At 38.1% G+C, this 23,269-nt stretch overlaps 1 protein-coding gene across 2 annotated transcripts in view; it reads left to right on the top strand.

Moving 5' to 3' along the window:
* The window catches only part of ITFG1 (integrin alpha FG-GAP repeat containing 1), a 196,656-nt gene that overhangs the window by 11,554 nt on the left and 161,833 nt on the right, over positions 1 to 23,269 (top strand). For both annotated transcript variants that reach the window (XM_067550493.1, XM_067550483.1), the window contains exon 6: positions 8,981 to 9,075. In XM_067550493.1, coding sequence (XP_067406594.1) covers positions 8,981 to 9,075 — 95 coding nt within the window. The remainder of the gene's footprint in view (positions 1 to 8,980; positions 9,076 to 23,269) is intronic.

Here is a 23,269-nt window from a genome sequence, read left to right as displayed (position 1 = left end):
TTTAATTTAAAGTTTTGATTTTTCTAGCGAGAATTCGGCTAACTGTGCAGTTGACATTGCACGATTATGTATAAAGTTTATTTAGTTTTGGTGTATTACTTATAAAACTTCTTTTCACTTTAACTCAGTAAAATGGAAATTTTAACATATTGCCTCCACAAAGGTTGAGGAGAAAACCTATTAAACAACAATCTTAACCTATTTGGAAAATCAAGCTGTTTTCTCTGTCTATTATATTGTTAGAAGAACATACACATGTTAGAGAACATACATCACCTAACTCATTACCAGTGAAAGAAAGGAAATAACTGCTAACAACAGTGTAGAATCAGAACATAGATAGTAACGTGGTTCCTAAAAGTAGAAGTGAACACATTCATTCTTCCACAGCTATAATAGCTCTGAAAATAATTTAAAAACTTTGTCTATAAACAGAAAAATGGCTGAGACACAAGCAAAATATTTCAAATTTGGTTGCCTCCACAAATAGTAATGTGGGTATATAGCTTTAGGCATCCGTGTATTGATATGTGCATCTTTGGGTTTGATCCTCTGATGTACTGAGTTCTTTCAATTCCTGTCAATTTCATTAGGAGTTGAGGACACCCATTACCTGATGGGAATGGGCTCTTAGATCAATTGTGCATTACTGTTAGATCATCTCACTGTTCCAGCCCCCTTTTTCTGTTCACAGCTGTTTTTTAGTAATTTCTGCTTAAAATAAATCACAAGTAATGAATAGCAGTTTTGAGTCTCAGAATGTGCTGTTTTTGCATCTTTTAACTAGAGCTTTGTAGTTTTATCTAACATCTGATTAGCTGTTTAGTAGTTGGTTTTAATATGAAAATGTGCAATGACATTTGTTCATAATAAATCCAGATGAAGTTAGTCTCTGACAGCTGTTTCGCTTTTTGGTGTATAATCAACACTGACGCTCATCACTTTTAAAAAGAAATGGATTGTTTGTGAAATGTTTTGAATATCCTTGGGCATTTTTTAGCTATTGTGTCAAGAGAAGCCCATTAGAACTAGAGAATTCCATCAGATTATACCTCTGTTTCCCTAGAAACAGTACATCAGCTTTTCTAACTTTCATCTCTCTGGACCTTAATAAAGTTTAATTAAGGAATTTTTTATTCTTGATATCAGTCTGTTACATTGTTGTTAAAGATAGACAGTGAGAGGTTTTAGCAAATCTGTAAACCATTTACTTAAGTGTAATTGTTACTAGCAGCATCATTTTACTAGCATTCTCAATAAGAGCATTTCCCTTTACTAGAGGGTTATTTGAAGATTTATAGGGTTTTTTGATCAAGTAAAGAATTAAAATATAGGACTGGAAACAATGTTTTGATTATTTTTAAATCCTGCAAATGTATAATTGGAAGTTCTTATGCCCTTCTAAGAGAGAGATTTTTGACTATTAATCTCCATTTGAATTTTATCACAATGACTTTTATTAAAATCCATGATTTATGAAGCAAAGCCTACAGATTCCTCAAGGGTGTCCATGACAGTAAGTGTAACCTTGCAGTGATTTATATTGAAAGATTTTATCAGTTTTCAAGCAAAGTTAATATTCTTTGAAGAAATATTTATAACAGCATGTTGGTACAAAGCAATTTACTAATAGTTCAAAAGAAGGTTGAATATTATAGGTCAGAATATAATCCATGTTTGATAATGTTTAGAAAATGTAGCTTTATTTCCTTATGAATCCAATGTTCAATTTTTAATGGAAAGTATTTAGGCTTGTAATGGAGATTTCAACAGTTGTTCATTTTCTTAATTGTTTTATAGTTATCTAGAAGTAAATGTTCTGGAATGGACAGGGTTTTTGTTTTTCTCTCAGAGTTTCATAGTTAAATCTTAAATCTGTGGAAGATAAACTTTGGATACGGATATTTGCTGATCAGAACCCTTATAATTAAGAACTATATTGAATGTTGGGGTAATCTAATTTGAGCTGCGTTTGAAATAGCTGAATCACTACTAATACCCTTAATGCAGTGTCTGATAAACATTGAATTGGATTTTTACCAAATGTAATAGTTAAGACTTCTGTATATGAAAAATAACTTCTTATTCGAACACCATCCTTTGAAAGGCTTGCTATCTTAGAACCTGAAAGCATAGAAATATTTGTGGATATTTGTTTGATTGAAAAATATGACCCCAGGATGGTGATGTGGACATTTTAATAATGGCTTGGAAATAAACCTGCCTAATTAAACAAACTGCAGCATGAAAGAGCAGAAGTGTAGCAAAGAACAGCTATTCAGAATGAATTAAGGCAGTTATTTTTCTGATGACCTATAGTACAATCTTCAGAAGTTTCTATAATGAATACAATTCATATAATCACAGGTGCATTTTCTCTAGTTGCATTAAATTATTTCATTGTAATTTCCATTTGAAAGAAGTGTGATCCAGGTGTAGAAAGCTTAGTTTTCAGAAGGTTAACATGAACACCATATTTTAATCAAATTACTTCTGTATACAAGGTTTAGGTTTTTTCCCTTTTTATTATGCTAATCTGAGTTCAAAAGACACCAGGTCACCTTTGCTCTGAATTGTAACTGTCTGTTACCACCAGTGTAGCTTTACAAATATGAAGTCTACTTTATAGATTGAAGAAGATAGGTAGATTGGGAGATGATTTGGAAATCCACTTGAGTGCAACAGTGGTTCTGTCTTTCTCATTCAAAGATAGACTCTTTTAAAAAATAAAAAAAAAATGAGCAATACGTGTGGAAAGTAGCAATAAAGAAAGCACTAGAGGAAGAGCTTTAAAAGCTAAAACTGCCCATGTTCTGTATTTACTTTAAATATAGTCATTGCATTATCTAAATTAGGTGTACGCTGCTTCTTGCAGCTCAGTTCTCATTGCTATGAGGCAAACTATCAGGCATACCTTCCTCCTGTAATCTGCACCGTCTGAGTCAGGGCTGCTACCATTCCTGCATTTTCCAGGCCTTTAACCTGGTTCCAGCACCACTGTTGTACTCAACCACCTTCCCTTCAGACAAGGGTAAAAGGATATGTTATGGGTGGGAATGTCTGGCTCCTTGCTATACCAGTCGTTAGGAGCCCTTATCTCTTCTGCTACCACCATCTTTAGAAAATGCCCTCCCTTAATCCTTATTTCAATTCCAGTTCATCAGTGAACTTCATTGCATATGCACCTCATATCTATTGAGCTGCAAAAACATGAACCCTTACTACCTAAATGACCCACTGGAACTTTGGCCTGCTGACAGGAAATTGAAAAAAATCCACATCTCCTAGGCCAATCAGGCAGTCAGGAGAAAATTCCTTCCCAGCCCCAAATATGTGACCATTGGGATCCAGAAACATGCTTCTACTCGAGACTTAGAAGGCTATTACTGCAGTGCCAGGGACAGGATTGCATCCTGGGAAGTAGAAAGGGTTTATAGGCTCGCCCTTTAGATATGCATAAGCCAGTGGACTTCTGCTACCCCCTTCTATTCAAGGAGTCCCATTTCTTGTTCCCCCAAGCTTTTAAGGAGTCTGCACACATTACGGGCATGCAGTATAAACAAAGGCAAGTCTTAAAGGATCCCAGGGATTTCCTTCCCCTGCTGGCCCTGACAGCCTTCACTTCTGGGCTGGGAGCAGTTTAACTTCCTGCAACTCTCACTCCCTCAATTCTCTTAAATACCCCCACAAAATCCTGTTTGTGGATGCATATTATATTGTGATGTAAATATCCTTATCTCCTTCACTGTATGCCCTCAGCACTCAATCATACCCTGTGCTCTCACCTCCAAAACAGAGATATTAAGTAGATGGAAATTTCTGCACTGGATTTTGGAGTTGGAGGCCTTAGGAATCTTTAGAATTTCTCTGTACCTTTCCATACCTTAACAAGACAACAGTCTCCCTATGAAATTTAGTTTTGCTGCCCCAAGCCAGGGCTCCTTTTTTGTCTTGCTGACTGTCATAATGAAGCCCTGCCTGTTCTTATTGCACCGAACAATGGTTTATGAAGGTAGAAGAAGAGAAGATAATTCTAACAGCAGTGAGAAAAATCACTTGGAGATGCACTGGTGACTTGAAAATAATGGTGCAGTTTACAGACCCAGAGCAGCAGCATGCAACATTATCTTATACAAGTAACAATGATCGTTCCCTGGATGTGGCTGCTATAGAAAACTGTTAAAGGACCTTACACAGACAGACATACTTTTCTTAAAGTACAATAAAGTTTATTTTTGATTAACAGATTCTCAGTCATCAAATTCTTCATTCTTTATAAAATATATAATATATGTCAATTTCATTATTAACTAAGTGAAAAGTGTATAGCTTTTTGAACACCCTTATGATTAATTTTACCCAACGCGTATTAGCTAGAGGTTGATAAAGATTTTGGGGACAGAGAATACCAGTAAGATGCCCCAGCTATGAAAAGAAGAGGGTACTAGTAATGCTGCCAGATGACATTCAAACAGTTATCTGTAGTGTAGTCACTAAAAGTCAGATGGGCTCTTTACCCAAATGTAGTGTTATGCTCAGAAACTCACAAAGCTGTCTGAAGTTTTGATGCTGGGGGTTGGCTTTAAATCTTTGTGGTCACATCCCAAACGTATAGCAGAATGAGGCAGAAGAGATTGGTTTTCCTAAGTGCACCAACTTTGATGTTGGTTCCATGCAGCAAGCTCATTGAAATGTGGGGACTCCATTCACAGCACACTTCTCTCTCCTCTGCACCAAGGAAAAAAGAAGGAACCAAGCCATAAGGCAGTGCCTGACTTGGTACTGTTTTGGTTTCTGTGGTTTCATTGGCAGATATCCCTGGTATCTGGTTTAGGCTACATTGAATTCTTATTCCCTGGCTTCACATTTTTCTGTATTGATGCTTTAGGATTAGTTCCCCTGACACTCAGTGGTTTAGGATTCTGTACTGAGTACCCCTTTTGTTGCTATGGGCAAAACAATATAAAACTGTAAAATCAACCTGAAGAGGTAACTATTCAAATATGCAGCTAATCTGAACCAAAGGTATGGGACAAGTATTAATCCTGTTGTCCCTGAGGAAGTCATCACATGGCAGATGAAAGGGATCAATGCTAAATTCATACAAAGAGTAAGGATGGAAAAAGGAATAGCAAAGAGGTGGCCACAAAACAGGCAACCTCAAGCCTGCCAAATACTTGAGACTTGTATTGTGTCCTGAAAGCAGCCATTGAGCCATACACGTGGCTATTCTAGGAGAAATTTCACAACAGATGACCCTTAACCAATAAAGCCATTACTGCCTATTTCTGACTGAACCTAGGGAATGTGAGCAGACCCCTTCTGCCTCATAGTAACTGCATTACAATCTCTTTGTAACTTGTAAAATGTAGAAGTTATTTTGGTTAGGGTTCTTCCTCTTTAAGCTGTTATATAAAATGAAGGTGATATATTTCCATTGTCTGAGAAATATTCTGATACTGCACTCTGTTCTGACTTGCTTTGATGCTGTTGTGTTTTATGGTTCATACTTAGGGTAATTTCACAGTCTGAATTTCAGACTGGACTGTTGTAACAGATTATTTTATGCTTTCTCAGATCTGTATTCCCATTAACTTTAGCTTGTGCAGTATGTTGCAGCCTGAATATTTCTTTACTTTTTTTCATAGCACATTACTTAGGTAACTAAAATGGTTCCTGCCCATTCCTTTTTCTATAACTTTAAATACTGTTTCAGAATTCTGGAATAATTTAACAAATAGCCTTTTCTTCCAGGCACATATGTTGGGCCTAAATCATCTCTGTGAATTTTTTTTTTTAAATGTAGGATCTCAATCTCTTTGAAATGATTGCAAGGGCAAATGTTGGAGAGAGAGGGAGATGAGAGAGAAAGGGATGAAAGGAAATAAAGGAGGGGAACAATATTGTCTTTGTTTGTTTTAATAATATTTCCAATAATTAAACTTAAAATATGTGATTAAAATTAGCCAATCAAGTAAGGTGATGCTTATTCCTGAAAACTTTTAATCCACTATAACATAACTATACAAAAATCTGTTAAAAGAATGTTGAAGTTGCCAAGTCAGGCACTCAAAACTAGGAAGTAACAGAAGAGTGTCAGGATGGTTTGGATCATTAAAACCAAAACATACTTTCTGAGTTGCCCAGAGAGAGGTGAGCACCCTTTCAGGTACATTCAGAAAAGGTTCCATGGAGAGAAACAAGATAGTCCTGTTATGGAAAGTCTTGGATGTAGATGCAGAAGGTTTTCTTTTCTGTAGCAGGAAAAATACTCTCCCAGAGATCTTAGGGAAGCTGATACTGCAAGACTATCTAATAGTACATATACAACCATGTAACTTATTACATGGCTCACATGTGATAACTCATGCCAGGTGAAGTACAATTCTGGAGTGTGAAACTGGAGTGTTTCAATCCAGCACCATTGAATGAGGAGCAGAATTGAGATCTTGTGAGGAAATGCAGTAGATCTTAGGGATGCAGTAGTGGGAACGGCATGGGGGGAGGAATCAGGAAGCAATGATGTGGTGGGAACAGGGAGGACTGGAGCTATGGAGGGAACATTGTAGCTACTGATTTAGAGCTTGGGTCCATGTAGTGTGTTAACAATCAGCCAGTTCTGGGGCTAAGATTCTGTCAGGGATTGGGGTGGTTCTCTTGTGACTTTTTATCAGATGCCTCGATAGCTTTATAGCCCCCCAACTCACAGTTGTCTCCTTTATTTGTTCTGTGTGTAATTTCATCCAGCAGTTCTAGTAAACTCCTAAACCTACACAAGAGAAAGTATTTTGCCACCAGCACCGAAACACAGAATTTCCTTCTCCAGCATTGTCAAATATATATATATATTTTATAATATAAGGTTAGAATGTTTCTATTTGAAACACCTGTTTACATTCCATATTCCAATAAAGTTAAATTGGCATTGATAGCAGGTCAAATCCATTTGTATAATTCACTGAAACCAGTAAATATCTATATGTATGAAAAAACCAGAATTAAGCTTGTTCATGTATCTGATACTAATGTTAATTCCATTATTTGGCAGCAGTAGTAAGGGTTATGTAACTTCACCAGTAGTATAACTGTGTAGAGATAGCACAATTTTACAGATTGCATAACCAAACCTGTTGGTGTGGCAGATTCTGTCTAGTATGGCTAAGTGAATAAGACTTGAGTTCCCAATACTGGAAAACCGTTTTCTTTTCCCAGCTCTGGCAAGAAGTGACTTTGTGCAACTTTTGTTTTTGCTTGTAAAAGGGGATAAAGTTGGGAGAGACATAATACTTGCTTTTCTCAGTAGGCAGTGATATGGGAACTTGCTCAATAAAGGGTGTGTATTGTGTAGAGTACAGAATTATTATAACCAGTAGGTAGTAGAGGAGACATTCAACTTATGGTGCACCTTTCACTGAGGACCAGGGAAGGAGGATCAGTTTTATTTGTGTCCCATACTGTGGCCATGGCAGAGCAAAGAAGGAGACATGCACAGTGCAGTTGGAGCATTCAGTAAATTACGGTACAAGCTACTAACAAGTGCTACTGTGCAAGTAGTGGTTTTCTGCAGCTTATACTACCTGTTTTTCACTAGCCTTGTTCTCAAACAGTTCTCTGAACTGTTTTTGCTCAAATTTTAATATTAAAAACCTTACGCAGAGATCAAGCATGGAAAACTTCAGCCTAAACAATGAAAGAATGTCAAAGTTATAAGCAGCTATAAAGGATGTCATAATGAAAAATGTTACACAATTTTAATATGTCACTATTCTGTCTATATCTACGAATTAAACACAGCTTAATTGCATTACCCTTTGGCTTTTTTATCTAACTGATAATATAGAAAACCTCTCACTGTATTTTCTCAATGGCACATTGAACAGATTTCTAGATTTCAGGTAAGAGCACCAAATTCTGGTAACGTTTGGAGGCATAATTATATTTTGTTTCTACAGCCCCATTTCACATGAAACTCTTAAAGCAGTTGATAGTTGAATTAATTAAACCTCTCAACACTGCTGGCAGGTAGCTAGTTAAGTATTATCCCTATTTTACAAATGAAACTCCAAAACATAGAGGACGCGACTGGACCAACATCACCAAGGAAGTCTGACAGATCTTTGACCTAAACATAGATCTCCTTATTCTCTGTGCTTTCCATCACTCATAATTGTAAAAACTATTTATGACTGTCTCTCTTTAATGAAACGTTGCATTAGTGTTATTTTAAGATGGTCATCATTCAATCTGATTATTTTAAAAAATAAATGGACATTGTAATTTGCAAATCTGCTTATTTTGAAATCAGTGATTCTTCAGTTATACTGAAGGCTTCCTGGTAGTTCAGTGAACTCCATTCCATTTCTTGTTATGGGTTCTTATGCAGAGTACTCTTACCAGCCTCAGAATACTTTTAAAATTTCAGTGCACAGATACTGTAGTACCTGTCTGATGTATTGCTTAATTAAACTGTATTAATTATCCTGTGTGAACTCAGTTCTTTAGCAAAACTAATTTGCTTAAACATAAAAGGCATAAACTGCTTTTGACAGCATGTTTGTTTATTTTTTGTTGATCTTTAGAAATGCCACCAAGTTAAAGACTTCACAAAAGAATTTGATTAAAACAGGTTATGAAAGCAAAACCAGTATTTTTTTTAAAATATGGTTAAGATTTCTGAAACTATGCTCCATTTCCTTTAAGTGTTTGTAATTCTTTATTTAGTCTGAATCAAGTTAGTTGAAATGACCAGGTAATACAAAAAACAAGCTTAAAAGTACTGGAAGTAAATCATGGTATTGACAACATTTATGTAAATATTGTCTAGAATTACTCAGTATATTATTAAACCTATAATAAAATTGAATATTAGTGAAATTTTGCTACAAAAAGCTAGAACTACTGTGTGTTTCACAATCTTTTAAGGTTGACAAGCCCTAAATCGTAAATACATAAGAAAGCTTTGTTTAATTTTTTCTTTCAGGAATTTATCATGGCATCCTGCATTGGACACTAAGACTAAAATGTACATACCACACTCTCACGCATTTATTGATTTGAATAGCGACTTCACTGCAGGTGAGTCACAAATATTGCAATGTTTTATTTAATTGCTATGAAGATACTAACGTTGCTTTTTAAAACTGGTCCAGTGTGTTCAGTAATAATGAACAGTAGATTTCTGAGCTTTCAGTTAGGAAAGAAAGATTACATGATAAAAAGAATGTAATAGACTACCATATTATATTCAGTTTAATGGATGCCTCATTAATATTAATAACTCATTACTTGTAATTTACTTTTAATTTTATTTACAACTATTATATTATTGACAGCAAGTTTAAATACACTGCCAGTTGTTTTTTTAAGAAATATTCCAGTAAGAGTTCCGTAAAAAAGTGTTTTTACAAAGCTTTATAGGTTTTGCTATGTAAGGCACCGACTTAGGTAAATTAAATGGCTCTGTTTCTTTCAAAATGACTGCCAAATTGAATAAAAGTAGTAAATCTTTTAGAAAAGATGTCTCCCGACCAACACACTTTTTTTTTTGAGCTTTAGCAAAATGTGATGCAACTATTTATAACTCTGAATAATTTAGTGGACCCTATTAAAACCTGTGTTTCCTATTCTGCAGTGGTACTGTAGGTGCTGCTTGTAACAGTAAATACTAGATTAAAAGTGCCCACTATAATGGGAATTTGAAGAGAAATGGTGTCTCTGGTTTGTCCCTTACTTTCTGCAGATTGCTGAAATGTTAGCTCCTCTTGCCACCACCTCCTTGTCACCATATTTGATAAAAATAGGTGGTTTTTTTGCATTTTTTTTTTTTTTTTTTTTTTTTAAAGAGGAAACTTTAATGTAATCACATTTTTCATGAGATTGGAACATCTTAATCCACATTGATATTTTTTTAATATAAATGTTATATTACAGCAGTGGCCATTTTGATAAATCCTATGCAATGATTTTATTAGTGATAAGGGCTATAAACTATTAACCTTGTAAGATGATTTTTTTTAGGAGATTTATATTTAAATCTACACACACTATGGTTTTGTTTTTTGGCTTCTATCTGTTAGTTGTGCATATCAGTACAGAGGCTAGTCTAGAATAGTCAAGTGGAAGGATCATTTTTTTGGCAGCACTCAAAATCATATACAGAGGGGAGGTAACCAATGGAAATGTCCTTAAAGATTCAGTCTGTGCTTGGTGTTGTATAGAAGGTGTAATTCCTCTGCTAGCTATTGTAGCATAGCTGGGGCTAGAAGTACCACCTATTACTAAAGTTGTCTGATACATTAATTATAAGACCTTGTTTTCAGTTTCTCATAACTTTGCCAAACTTCAGCTGTTTGGGTTGAAATTTCCAATGTCAGGTATCTTCTACAGGCAGAGTTTTGGAAAACTTCAGCCAAAATAATTTAACTATTTCTGAGGATGAGGCAAGGCAAAAATGTTTTACCTATGTTTTTACATAAATAAATAAATAATTGTGTCTACCTTTTCTTTGAAAAGCTCTAGCACCTCTTTGCTTTGGAGCAGGGACTTTACATTTAAAAAATAAGGATGACTTTGTAGCAAGGATGTGTCTTTTGCTATCCTTGTGAAAATCCACCAACATCTGACCAAGTTATATACCTTTGAAAAATAGCAGTTCACACATGTTGAGTAGAGACTTAGATAGTGGTAGCTAAGTTCCCAGGAGAGTCTATCCACACGAGGCACGCTCGGAACAGAAGGAGAATGGGAGCCAGTAGGTTGGGAGGAGACGAGACTGTGATCAGATGAAGAGCTGAGGGACACTGGGACTGATTGATGAAGGAAACTTTAAACCAGTGTGATGGTGGAGAAGGAGGTAAAGGAGATATGGAAACATATGATTAGGGGTTGAGTATGGGGAGAGAACTTGGACTGGCTGGACAAGGAGACTGGGAGTGTGGAACTGGGAATTGCTGGACAAGGAAACTACAATTTGGGAGTGGAGGAGACTGTAACGGGGTCTGCAGCAGTGAGATTAAAGTGTGCAGGGCAAGGAGACTGAGGGTGGGATGAAAATGCTGAGGAGTGGAGAGTGGGATTAGGATGAGGAGCCAGGGGTAGGGAAGAGGTGAACAGTAACAGGGACAGATTGAAGGAGCCAGAACACAAGTGATCTCATTTGGAGGCAGTGGGGAGAAGATCTGTGCTCACTAGAGCACCTTTGTTTCCGAAGCCTGGAATAGAACCCAAGAATCCTGAGTCTTGCTATTCCTCATTATCAGCAAATGTTTGTGCAACTACTAGCAAAGTGTCCCATCCCCCTTCTATTACTGGTCCATACAGAAGATGAAAACCTGCTACAACTATTAGTTATTCTGTTAGTTCAAGTGACAAAGGTCTGTGTGGTAGATCTAAATACACCTGATGACCTGTGTGGATGTCAATATGATGCAAACAGAAAAAAACAAATTCCTTTTAAAAATATCTAGGAAACCACACACACATTGTGGGATCACGTAAAATGTATCACAATATATGCACACAAGGGGGCCAAATTAAGGACTTCACAGACAATCTTAATCCTGGCATTTCCTAATTTTTGTGTATATTGTAACCTTACTTATGTTCTTTTAACATAGTTTTTGCATGTAAATTCCTAGGGTTTTTGGTTTTTTTTTAAATGAAATGGAAAAAATCCTCTGTGTGATTATTCATGTGTAGTAATAAACATGATATACATGTGTGGCAACACGTTTTTGACTTACAGTATTGCCAGGCTCAACAGATGAAAATCATGAGTCCGGGACACTCTTGAGATCAAAATCATGAGTCAGACCCCACAAAATCATTATTTTTTTAAGATGACTGACTTTTTTTGGTTTGACTTTTGATTTTTTTTAACTGCGTCTCCCATCCTGTGTGTCTGTGAGACAATTTAGTGTTGACCACTCTCCAGAATGCATTAGACAATGTGCTCTTGGCCCCTGCTACAGGAGCTCTGACTACCACACCAGCCCATCCCCTGCCCAGAAATTAGTTTTGCCTTCTCCTCCGTGTTTCCCCCCTCAATCATTTCAGGCCCATCACCAAGCTTCATATTTGCTCCTTCGGGGGTTCTTCATCCCCTCTCCCAGGCCAGGTGCTGCGGGGGGAGGGGGAGATGGGAACGAGCATACTTGACATCCCGTCTGCATTGCTCACAGGAGGAGAGTGGGGAGGAGGTCTAAGTTGCTTGGCTCATTAGTTCCCTCCTCCGCCATCCTCTCCTATGAGAATGGCTATGGGGACAAGGAAGGGGCAAAGAGCTGTGCCTGCAGGAAGTAGGCAAATGGTTCGGGCAATCAGTTGGGGGCTCCAAACTTGCTAGGGGACTAGAGTGTCTTGCATCACCACAAGACTGTCTTCGGCCCCAGCCTAAATCCTGTCACTCATGGAAAAAATCACAAGAGTTGGCACCAGCAGTAAAGTTCAGTCTTGGGTTTCAGTATATATGGGAGAGTTAAGTATTTTCACCAACAGGATCTGAAATTTTAAGTTTGTGGAAATGGCTCCATTTCTTAGGTGTCTGTCTAGTACCTAGCACAATGGAGTCATGATCCTGGTGGGAGTCTTTGAGTGCTGCTTTGATATAAATGATTAAATGACCTACTAATAAAACAAAAGGTATATTATCTGCTCTTAATTTTGTAAAAGCCCTTAAATGCCTCATCTCTCTCTTCCCCACATACCTTTGTGGCCCTTTCTGATAATTTAAAAAAAAAAAAAAAAAAAAAAAAAAAAAGTGGTACTTAGAACATTTAATACTTCCTTTCACAGCACATGTAGCCAAAATCGTGAATTCAGCTCAACTATTTTGACAACTCTATCACTTTAAATCTGTTAGGCTGTTTATAATACAGTATGTTGCATTCATTTAAAAAAAAAAAAAGAAAGAAAGAAAGAAACAACCAAACTCTCTAGACTGAAAATCTTTGTGCCAGGTTTCTGCCTAATCCATTTTCAAACTACCAATATATTAAACCCCCAAAATAGGAATGTTTAATGGAATACTTCTACTCTGGATATAATGAAGCTGTTCAAGCTACGTCTACACTGATGGTGACAAAGTCGCTGCCATCAGATTGACTTATCTGGATCGACTGAGCGGTCAGTGAAGACCTGCTCAATAGATCCAGAAGTTGATGCTATTAATCCACCCGTGCAAGTGATGTAGCGCTGCGTTGACGGGAATGTGGTTCCCATCGGCGCAGTGCAATGAAGATGGCGTGCAGAAGAGAAGCACAGCAGTCGATGGGAGTTACGCAAGTTTTCTGTGTAATTTGCGTGACTCCCATTGACTGCCACCGAATCGCCGGGGTAAATGTAGACCAAGCCTTTGTCATTATGGTTTATTATATAAATACATTGGAGAATGGAGCTAGGCTCTTCTCAGTGGTGGTAGATGACAGAACTAGGAGCAATGGTCCCAAGTTGCAGTGGGGGAGGTCTAGGCTGGATATTAGGAAAAATTTTCACTTGGAGGGTGGTGAAGCACTGGAATGGGTTGCAACAAATATTGTTGTAAATAAATGCTAGTGCCCACATCTCTGCAACTTTTCATATCCTTAAGGATGACTCGGGACTGTTCCTAGGTGAAAGTTTAAGTAATGTAGTTGAAACCGTGCAAATACTGGACTTAACTTTTTTTTGTGTGTATTCACTGAAGATGAAAGCTTTGGAAAAACACTGGATACAAATGTACCCTGAGTGTGTTGCATTATTATCCAGTATTTTTGTAGTTCTGTGTACACATTTGCTTCTAGTGATAGTATCTTGCATTGTAATAGTTGTTATATGTTGATTTATAATGTGTTGCAGTCACAATGGTTGATGCATAAAGTCACCATGAGATAGAAGATACTCCTGGGAGGTTAGTCCCTTCAAATCAGCCTTGTTAGGTATCCTCAACGCAAAGTGGACTGATGCAGGTACTCTTTGCCTAACACTTTTGAGATGATTCTCTATCTAGGTATTGTGCTCCAAACACTACAGACTCAGGAGACTTAAGGAGATTTTTTGTATTGCACAATTCAAGTAGGTGAACAAACAGGCATGATATTCTGCTTCTGACCTAATGTTTTGTGACTCTGAAATTGAGTCATTGTGTGATGACAGCGTATTAGATTATAGTGACTTTGTATCAAATCGTGTTGAGAGTTGTTCTGAGAAGGAAGACCATGTTTCTGTTGACTGTTCATTAAGTTTGTCTTCAGACAATGAGGAGCTCATGCTCAGCCATGTTATAAAACTGGAAGAAACATAGTTGGGAATAACTTCTTCGCCAGTATTCACTTTGCTGAAGATCTACTCAATTAAAATTTGATCTCTGTTGGAACAATCCGATGAAACAAGTCAGATGTACCCAGTGAAATGCATCCATGTTGCAGGAGAGAAAAAATGTCATTAGTGTTTGGGTTTTCTGGGTCACTTACCCTTGTTTCTTATGTTCCAAAGAAGGGCAGGTTGGTAATAATGCTATAGATGATGCACAATGACAAGGTTGTAGGAGACAGAGAGAAACATCACAACTACAATGACATTAAAAGAGGCGTTGATAAACCTGGATTATTTTGCAAGAATGTACTCTTGCAGACGCAAGATAAATAGGTGGCCAATAGTTCTTTTCTTCATCATGCTTGATGTTGCTGCTCTCAGAAGTTTCACTGTTTAGATCAGCAACAATCCTGCTTGGCGTCACATTCAACCAAGACAGAGAAGGTGTTTTTCTTAGTCAATCTAGGAGAACAACTCACAGATACATGTATAAAGAGAATAATACTTGATAGCCATCATCTCACCATGTCCATCAGAGCAGCACTCTCATCCCTAGGCTACCATCAAGCCACCCTGGAAGCACATAGCAAACTTGGCAGTAGATGCTACCACATATGCCGAAGGCCAGCTGACCAAAAGAGCCACATGCAGTGTGGAGCACGCAATAAATTTATATGTGCTGACCATTCCACATCAATAATGTGTGAAATTTGCTTGTAGGCTTACACTGAATGAGATTCCTACTAGTTCTTTCAATTTACTAGTTAAATAAAGATTTTTCACCTAAAACGTTAAAGAATTGTTCTTACTTTTTCAATGTATTTGAGGGGATAAAAGTGTCCACAACACAGTTAATGTAACTTTTTTCATGACACTGTGTTTTAAAGAAATGTTTTTGTCCTAACACTGATTATTTATTTATTTGCTTTCTGAATGCGTTTGAAGAAAAACTTCCTGCATAACACTGTTAATGTAACTTTTTTCTCAATACTGGCTGAAGATAAATAACCGCCTGCATTTATATATCCAAGAGAACATAGTGTAGCAGTACAGAACAGGGACATCATTGTTGACCACAAATGTCCAGTGGAGATTTTTAGAAAAAAGTAATTTTAGTTTTTTCTTCATGAGCCTTTCAGGTTAACTTTTTCTTTTTCAAATTCTCTTCATAACCATGATAACTGGAAATTTTTTTTAATTAACTGTTAGATTCTTAATAAATGCCATGATCTCAAGAATTGGGGCTTTAAGAAGAACACAAGATATTGAGACTCAAGACACAATTGCAAGAATTGGCATCATTATACTTAATAGTGGTATTTTTGCTCACTTAGATTGAATCTCCTTTTCTCAAATGATGATAAACCTGTGCATAACTTCTCATGTTTCTCTCCTGGAGAGACTTCTTAAGTTACATATAATTGTGTTTTACATGAGATATTTAACTTTTCATCAACAATTTTTTATTTATTCTTAACATGCTTTAAACGTCAATGAAAAGAAACCCACTGATTACTGAAAAGTATTGGTATATACACAATGCAGTTTTATTTTAATGTTTGTTTAGTAGATGTCTCTGTATACAGTTGAAAGCATGCAGATACTGTAGTATTCAAATATTTACATAACAAATAACTTTAAATATTTTTAAGAGCACTCACTACCAGAGTAGTAGTAACAAGAAGAGAAAATATTATGGTACTTGTTTTACTAGGACACAAACTGGAGTTGAAAATTATTTAGGCTTGTTATGTAATCTGATTTGGTGTAATGCAATATGCCTTGTTATATTGACAAGATTTTTATGTCTGTTAAGGATTATTTTACATCTACTAGAAATGGAAATCCATAAATGCACCATCGAACATCAGACATAGTGAGGGTATCCCTAATCTGTTTCTTTTGCAAGCAGTATTTGAATTATTGGCGAGTTGTAAGAAGTGATTCTTTAGAGGTTTTTTTTCTTCTTTGCTTTCATGCATGGAAGATAGAAGAGTGGAATATAATTTAGTATGAAAAACATTATAGGACTTATATAAAAATTTGAACCTTGATGCTTTCTTACCAGCAAAAGTTATAACACATGCAATGAGATAGTTATGCTTACTCTAAGGACCATGTGAAACTTCTATCTTGTGTTCAAATTCTTATCCATAACTTCTTGTGATTATATGTATGTGTACATTGCAGCAGTAGATGTATTCAAATGAATGATGCAAGCCCACTATGGCCAGATAAAAAGACTGTATGCAGTATTGTTGTAGTCATATTAGTCCCAGGATATTACAGAGACAAGGTGGATGAGGTAGTATCTCCTTGGACCAACTTTTGTTGGTGAGAAGACTGAGTAGTTTAAAGATTTGAAACTTTCACACTATGTGCTTTCCCGACTGGTTACAGGCAGCATCCCAATTCTCACACAAGAAAACTTCTTTCACTTTTCATTTCCCTAGCTTCTCTAATCTCACCTATCTGGAACCCAGCCAATTGGAATCAGAATCCCAATTCTGATATATATTTGTACACTGCCCCCTTCCATCACCACACATGGTAGATATGTGAAAATATGTTAACCATTGCTAGATAATGGATGCCACATCTTTATTTATTAAAAGTATGCCATTAAAATAAGCACTAGGCACCACTGCTACCTGTAGTTTTGCTCAGTGGATTACCTTTGCAAGACCACCCTTCTTAAAAGTTTGCCGAAACAGATTAACCTTAGACTGCGCGTTGAAGACCACTGAATTCTGGTGAAACTTCTGAGAAAAGAAGTTCTACAAATGAAGGTCATGTGTTAGAAATGGCATATTGCATAGAGTCCTAGAGATTTCCATCCCACAAACTAACGGAAGAAACCCTTTAACAGAATTCAACTGTTGTGATTGGGAGAGAGAATATAACTTTTTGTGTTGTTCCCTTCAGTTAAAATAAGTAGAAATGCAGTCTTGCACTTAAAGAAATGCATACAAAATGTTTTATAATAATAGAAAGCACAACTGAGATTGGAGCCCCTTTTGTGCTAGGGACTGTGTATACACCTAGAAAACAGTCCCTGCCCTCAAGATCTTGGAGTCTAAGAAGATGAGAGAGAGGGTGGAAAAAAGGAAGTATTTCCATGTTCTAGATGTGAACTGAGGCAGAGAGAGGCCATGTAACTTGCCCTAGGTTACACTGGAATTCTGTGGCAGAGCTGATAATCAAATCCAAAAATTCTGAGTTTCAGTCTAGACAATGCCTTTAAAATAGACCATCCTTCCTCTTATGTAAATTGTGAATGCGCAATTGTGTTTATTCCTGTGACTCTTCTCCGGCGCGTGCCCTAGCAGGGACACAGCTCCAGCAGAAACAGTGGGGTCTAGCTCCAACTAGCTCTGCACATGGCTAGCACTAGCAGAAACAGTAGGGGAGTACCTTCAGTCACTTTTTACTTTTCAGAAAATGTCTTTCAGCTTTCAGAAGGTGAAAGTGAGGTCACAACTTCTCTCACTGCCCCTACCTCAGCTAACAAATCAGCACCTGGAAAGAGGCTGCCTCAAGGCTCTATCCTTTTACAAGGAAAGAGCCCTGACCTGAGCCTTGTTCCTTTAGAGCGATCTCCCCCTGCTGGCTGGGATGCCACTTCAGCTCTTGCTCATACAAAATTAGAAAGGAAGTGCTATTTAACTTTTCCCCACCTTCCCTTAGGCTGGGGGAGGGGCCTTTCGCAGTTTGCAAATAGACCTTCCTCCCAAAGCAATTCAGAACAGCATGGATGTCATAACACAGAGATGTCAATAGTTTTCATAACAATAAGACTGCAGATGCAAAACCCCAAAAATTCATTTCCTCACTTGCTTCACTTGGACTTTCATGGTCATCTCTGGTCCAGCCCACACAGCTGGTCACATCTTGGACCTGTTCTTGAGCCTAGATATCAAGATAGAGGACAGTTACAATCCAGCCACTGCTTTGGACAGACCATCTCATTAAGACAGCGGTCAGAGACTTCAGCACCCAGGAAACAAGAAAGACCAGCAATCCTGATTCAACCACAAAGATTCATGGTCACCAACAAATTCTAAAGTCTGCTAAAGGACAGCAATACCTTGTATACAACATGAGTCATGGACCTAGTGAATCTACCACTCTTCACTGGCTTTGACCATTGACGTGCTGCCCCCCAAATATCCCCTTCCTCCTCATTGCCCACGCATGTGTCCTTGGTTTTCTGATATCCTGCACCAGATGTAGAGAGGAGTGGAAACTTGAGAGACGGTGGCAGGAAACAAAGGTTGATTCAGACAGGATGAAAGATAAAAATTTCCTCAGCCATGCTGAGGCTATATTACAGGCCAAGAGAATCTTCATTTCAGCCCCTATCAAACCCTGCTCCAAGGAGCTATTTCAAGATGGTAAACTGCTTCATTAATCCTGAATGCCTACCACCTGTATCAGAGCTAAGCACCAAGCGCTGGAAAGAACTTTCAGTTTATTTCACTGAAAAGATCATGAAACCACCAATCAAGAGCCCTTCTGCATTCCCGGAGTTTAGTATATTCACTTATCAAGAAATTCTGGACACCCTAAAGAAGACACAACCGAAGATTTGTGAATCAGACCCATTCCTTTCCTGGCTTCTGAAAGTCATGAACAACTGGTGCCACTCCTGACCGAAGTAGCCAACATCTCATTCAGAGAAGGAATCGTCTCTTCCGCGTTCAAACACACAATAAATAATCAAAACAACATTGAAGAAATCCACCCTGGATACTTCAGACCTAGCCAACTATCACCCAATATCAAACCTCCCATTCCTGAGCAAGAAGAGAAGCTACCAGAAGACCCAATTACAAGCTCATCTAACTGAAGTCAACTTTTTTGATGCAGCACAATCTGGATTCAGACCAGGACACAGAAATGAAACTGCTTTAGTGGCACTGATGAATGATCTTTTGTCAACCGATAAAGGACCGACATATATTCTCATCATCCTGCACCTCTCTGCATTGTTAGACACTGTTGACCATGGGATACTGCCGTCTCGCCTGAGAAAGGTGGCAGGAGTCCAGGATAATTCGCTAAAATGATTTCTGGAGGAATGCACCCAAAGAGTAGTGATGGGAAACTGTGTTATGCTTATGAACTGCACCTCCACGACTAGACCCCTCATTTGAGCAGTTCTACAAGGATCAATTCTCTCACCAGTCCTTTGTACCATCTACATGCAATCATCACTAGATGAAATGCTCAAATGACATGAATTCAAGTGCCAGTAATATGCAGATGATGTACAGAACTGCCCATCCATCACCACATCGGATCACACCACTGACACCAAAATGGCTAAGTGCTTGGATGAGATGAACTCATAGATGAAGAACAGTTGGCTGAAGCTGAATTCAAACAAAACACACTTAATGCTTTTGGGCAGAGCAATGTGTTTTGAGGTGTTTGCAGCCACAGTGCAATCTTCTTTTGTTTGAAGGTTCACATCCACAATTGGTCAATTCATTCTGCAGTCTTGGAGTAATCTTTGATTCCTCATTAATGCTGAACTCTCACATTGCAGTGGCCACAAGTAATACTTTCTACTATCATTGGTTGCCTGGGAGACCCTGTCCCATCTTGGCAGATGAAGCCCTGGCCTCTGTTCATGTTTTCATTACCTCGCAGCTGGACTACAACAATGCAATATACCTATGCATCTACAGGACGTGGGAAACTCCAACTGAAACAAAATATGCAGGGTGTATCCTCAGCAGCATAGACTAGTGGGAGGACATTACACCTATCTTCTGCTCTGTACACTGACTTCCCATGGAATAGCAGATCAATTTCAAGGTCTCATTTATTAATCAGAGCTCTCCACGGCCTGGGCCCAGGATACCTAACAGATTGTCTGAAGCTTCAGGATGAAGACTGTGGTTGACAACTTTGCTCCTCTGGACAATAAGATTAATGCTTGTCTGTGTGGGACACAGATCCTTCTCCATGGGTGATTTGAGACTGGAGTGAACTTCCCCAGGAACTAAATACCATCACAAACCTCCCCACTTTCTGCTTTGAGAGCAAGTCGCATTTCTTTCACTTTGCCTCTTCTTTTATAAACATGTAACAACAAGTATATTTATTTAACTGATTTTAAAAAGCTTACCAAAACAAGACACTACACTACATAGGCTTCTCCCACTGGGGACAAGATGAGAGAACAAGATGTAGTCACATCGCTTAATAAACTACTGGAAGGCACTCAGATACTAAGGTGATGAGTGTAGTATAAAAACCTATATAGAACAGACACAAGCATCACATTCAGGGAAGCATTATGAACCAAACCAAAATTAAGATTCACAAACTAAATTTATTTAAATTCTCCTGTGTGTGTGAATGCAGTAGGAAGAATATAAACAGAGATTTTATTATTATTATTTCAATGGGTGTAGTTGGAGCTCCACATCTTGGTTTAAAGCAGTGGTTCCCAACCTTTTTGGTTCAAGGGCCACAAATATAATTTTTACAACCCTGAAGGGCCACCAGTCTATCACCTCATAAACTCACCACACACTGAAGCACATGGCCTGGCAGCTAAGTCACGATGCCTGCTAAGTGCAGGCCAAACCGTAAGGCACTGATTTTTAGAGTCTTGCCCCTTCTCAAGCATTGTGGGTCCTGGCTGCTCCACCAGCAGCCCTCCTCCCCCAACTGCAGCCAGACAAAGGAGTTCAGCAAGGAGGCCATCTCCTCGCTGATTTCCCATCCCCTTGTTTGCAGCAGGGAAACCGCATACGTCCTGTAGTCCTGTGCACTCCACCTGTGTCCCTGGACAGTGGCTCCCTTCTGCAGCCAAGGGGATGGGAGATCAATGCTCCCCTCCCTCTTGCTCCAGCAGGGACCCCAGCACCTAGGGACCCAGGAGGAGCACTTTGCCATGCTCCCTGCTACAGCGCTCCGTCGCCCCTGGTTGATCTCCCATCTCCTTGGCTGCAGCAAGGAGTCTGCGCTACCAGCGACAACATGCTCTGCCTGGGTCCTTAGGCAGCCGTTCTCCTCTGCAGCCAGCAAGAGGGGAGTGGTGGGCCACTTAGAAAAACCCCTTGGGCCACAGGTTGGGAACCACTGATTTAAGGGGTCGGGATTTGTAGCAAAGCTGGCATCCTTGTTTTAACTTTATTGTACATTTAACTTCATTATTTCTAATCAGAATGTCTTGCAAAATATTAAATGCTCTTACCTTCGTTTAGGACTAAGCCCATTGTAAACTTAATTTAATTTGTTTTCCAAGCCCAAAGGTATTTGAATGTCTTAAAATATTTTACTTTTAGTTTACTAGAAGAGCCATTGTTACAAAGCTGCACAGTACAGAATTCTGCTTTTAATATGCATTTCAAACTGTCTCCTAATACAGTCTTCAAAAAAATTAGGCTCTGATACTGGAAACATTGAAGTGTGTGCTTAACGTCATGCACTGCAGGTAGTCTCATGGAGATAAACTGCCTTAGATAACAAATTCTTCTTGAGACCCTGCTGGCTTTTCTGTTTTGTAAAGCATCTAAGTTTGTTGACCACATCTGATTCTTTTTTAAAAGCCACTTACTTAAGTCTTTGTTCAACGGCCAAATTGTTTAGTCTCGTTTTACCTCTGTTTCTTTTTAAACCTGGAGTAAGCTAGTCAAATCAATTCAGTAGTGATATTTGACTCTCATTTGTTATAGTGGATATGGTTTTAAATTTCTTTTCCCCACAAAAGATCATAGTTTGTAAGCTTTCTGTTTCTGGACATTATTTTCATTGTCATCTGTTGAAGGTTCAGTTAAGAGCTCATCTTTTATGACAAATAGAGAGGATAACAGTGCTTTGTGAAAGGTAAGCAGACTAGATTTGAAGAAGTTCAGTTTAGATCTTATTTTCTATATTGTTTTGCCACGTATCATGCTTTTTAGCTGTCTGAATGCAAATTCTATGTGAAAGATGAGCTTTCCCTATCCAATTTCTCCCACTTTGATCAAGCAGCATGTGCAGGAACTCAAAATCTTGATGAATGCTTGCTGTTTTGAAAGATGCAGTCGGTGTTGATTTAATTTTTATTTATTTTGCTCCTTCTATTCAGGGATGCTGTGTTCAGTCTGCAGCTACCATTATTGCTTTTCTTTCTTCTAATTTTTCTCATTTAAGGAGAGCGCTAACAATTAAGCAGGAAACACTTTACTTGTCTTATAGGTTTCTCTTTTCTCTCCTCTGCCTGAACATCCTAAAGAGACATTCCATCAGCCCCTGTAATCAACTCAGCAAATGTAGATTTGGAACCACCAAACTAAAGCATTGCAAAGGTTTTTGCGTGTGAAACTTTCATGCAGGTTTGGGGACTGATGCAATGCCTTCATCTTGTTCAAAAGCAGTGCTGCTATTTGATATCCTTTTCACTAGCCTTGCTGCTTCTGAACTAGTTATCAGTCCCTAGAACGTCATGAAAAGTTCCTTAAAAGCTGAAAAGTTTTCATGCCCGAATAGACCAGAAATAGACAAACTGAATTTTACTAAACTTTCTAAATCAGACTATGGGTATGAAAATGAATATGAGAAATTTCACTGCTATCAGTACTTAATTTGGAAAGTTATAAGCACCTGCAAACAGTCTCCTATTCTCTGCTCACTAATACTAATAACTTTTGAAACCCTATTGCAGCACTTAAGGTGATATAAAGTTATGTTTGTTTGTATTCATGTATAGAGTGAATTTACTCATTCATAGTTGAGGTTTTGAGGCAAAATATAAAACACTGATTCTCAGTTAATCTCCTTAGAAATGTGGTTTTCTTAAGACAGGAAGCAAACTGACTTCCATCAAATGTGTTTTTTGGCTGAGTGAAGTTTACTTGAGCTCTTGAATTCTGGGAGGCTGTGTCCACAATCCATTTTCATACATATTTGGTAATTGCATACCTAGTTTGCATATAATTACCAGGATTCCTGTGCACATATGCTGGTTTGGAGTTACAAC

This window comes from Emydura macquarii, unplaced genomic scaffold, assembly GCF_026122565.2.
Source record: "Emydura macquarii macquarii isolate MOO-44397 ecotype Brisbane River unplaced genomic scaffold, CSIRO-AGI_Emac_v2 contig_295, whole genome shotgun sequence".
Classification (NCBI taxonomy): domain Eukaryota; kingdom Metazoa; phylum Chordata; order Testudines; family Chelidae; genus Emydura; species Emydura macquarii.
Note: the sequence above shows the minus strand (reverse complement) of the source record. Positions and strands in the feature narration are given on the sequence as shown.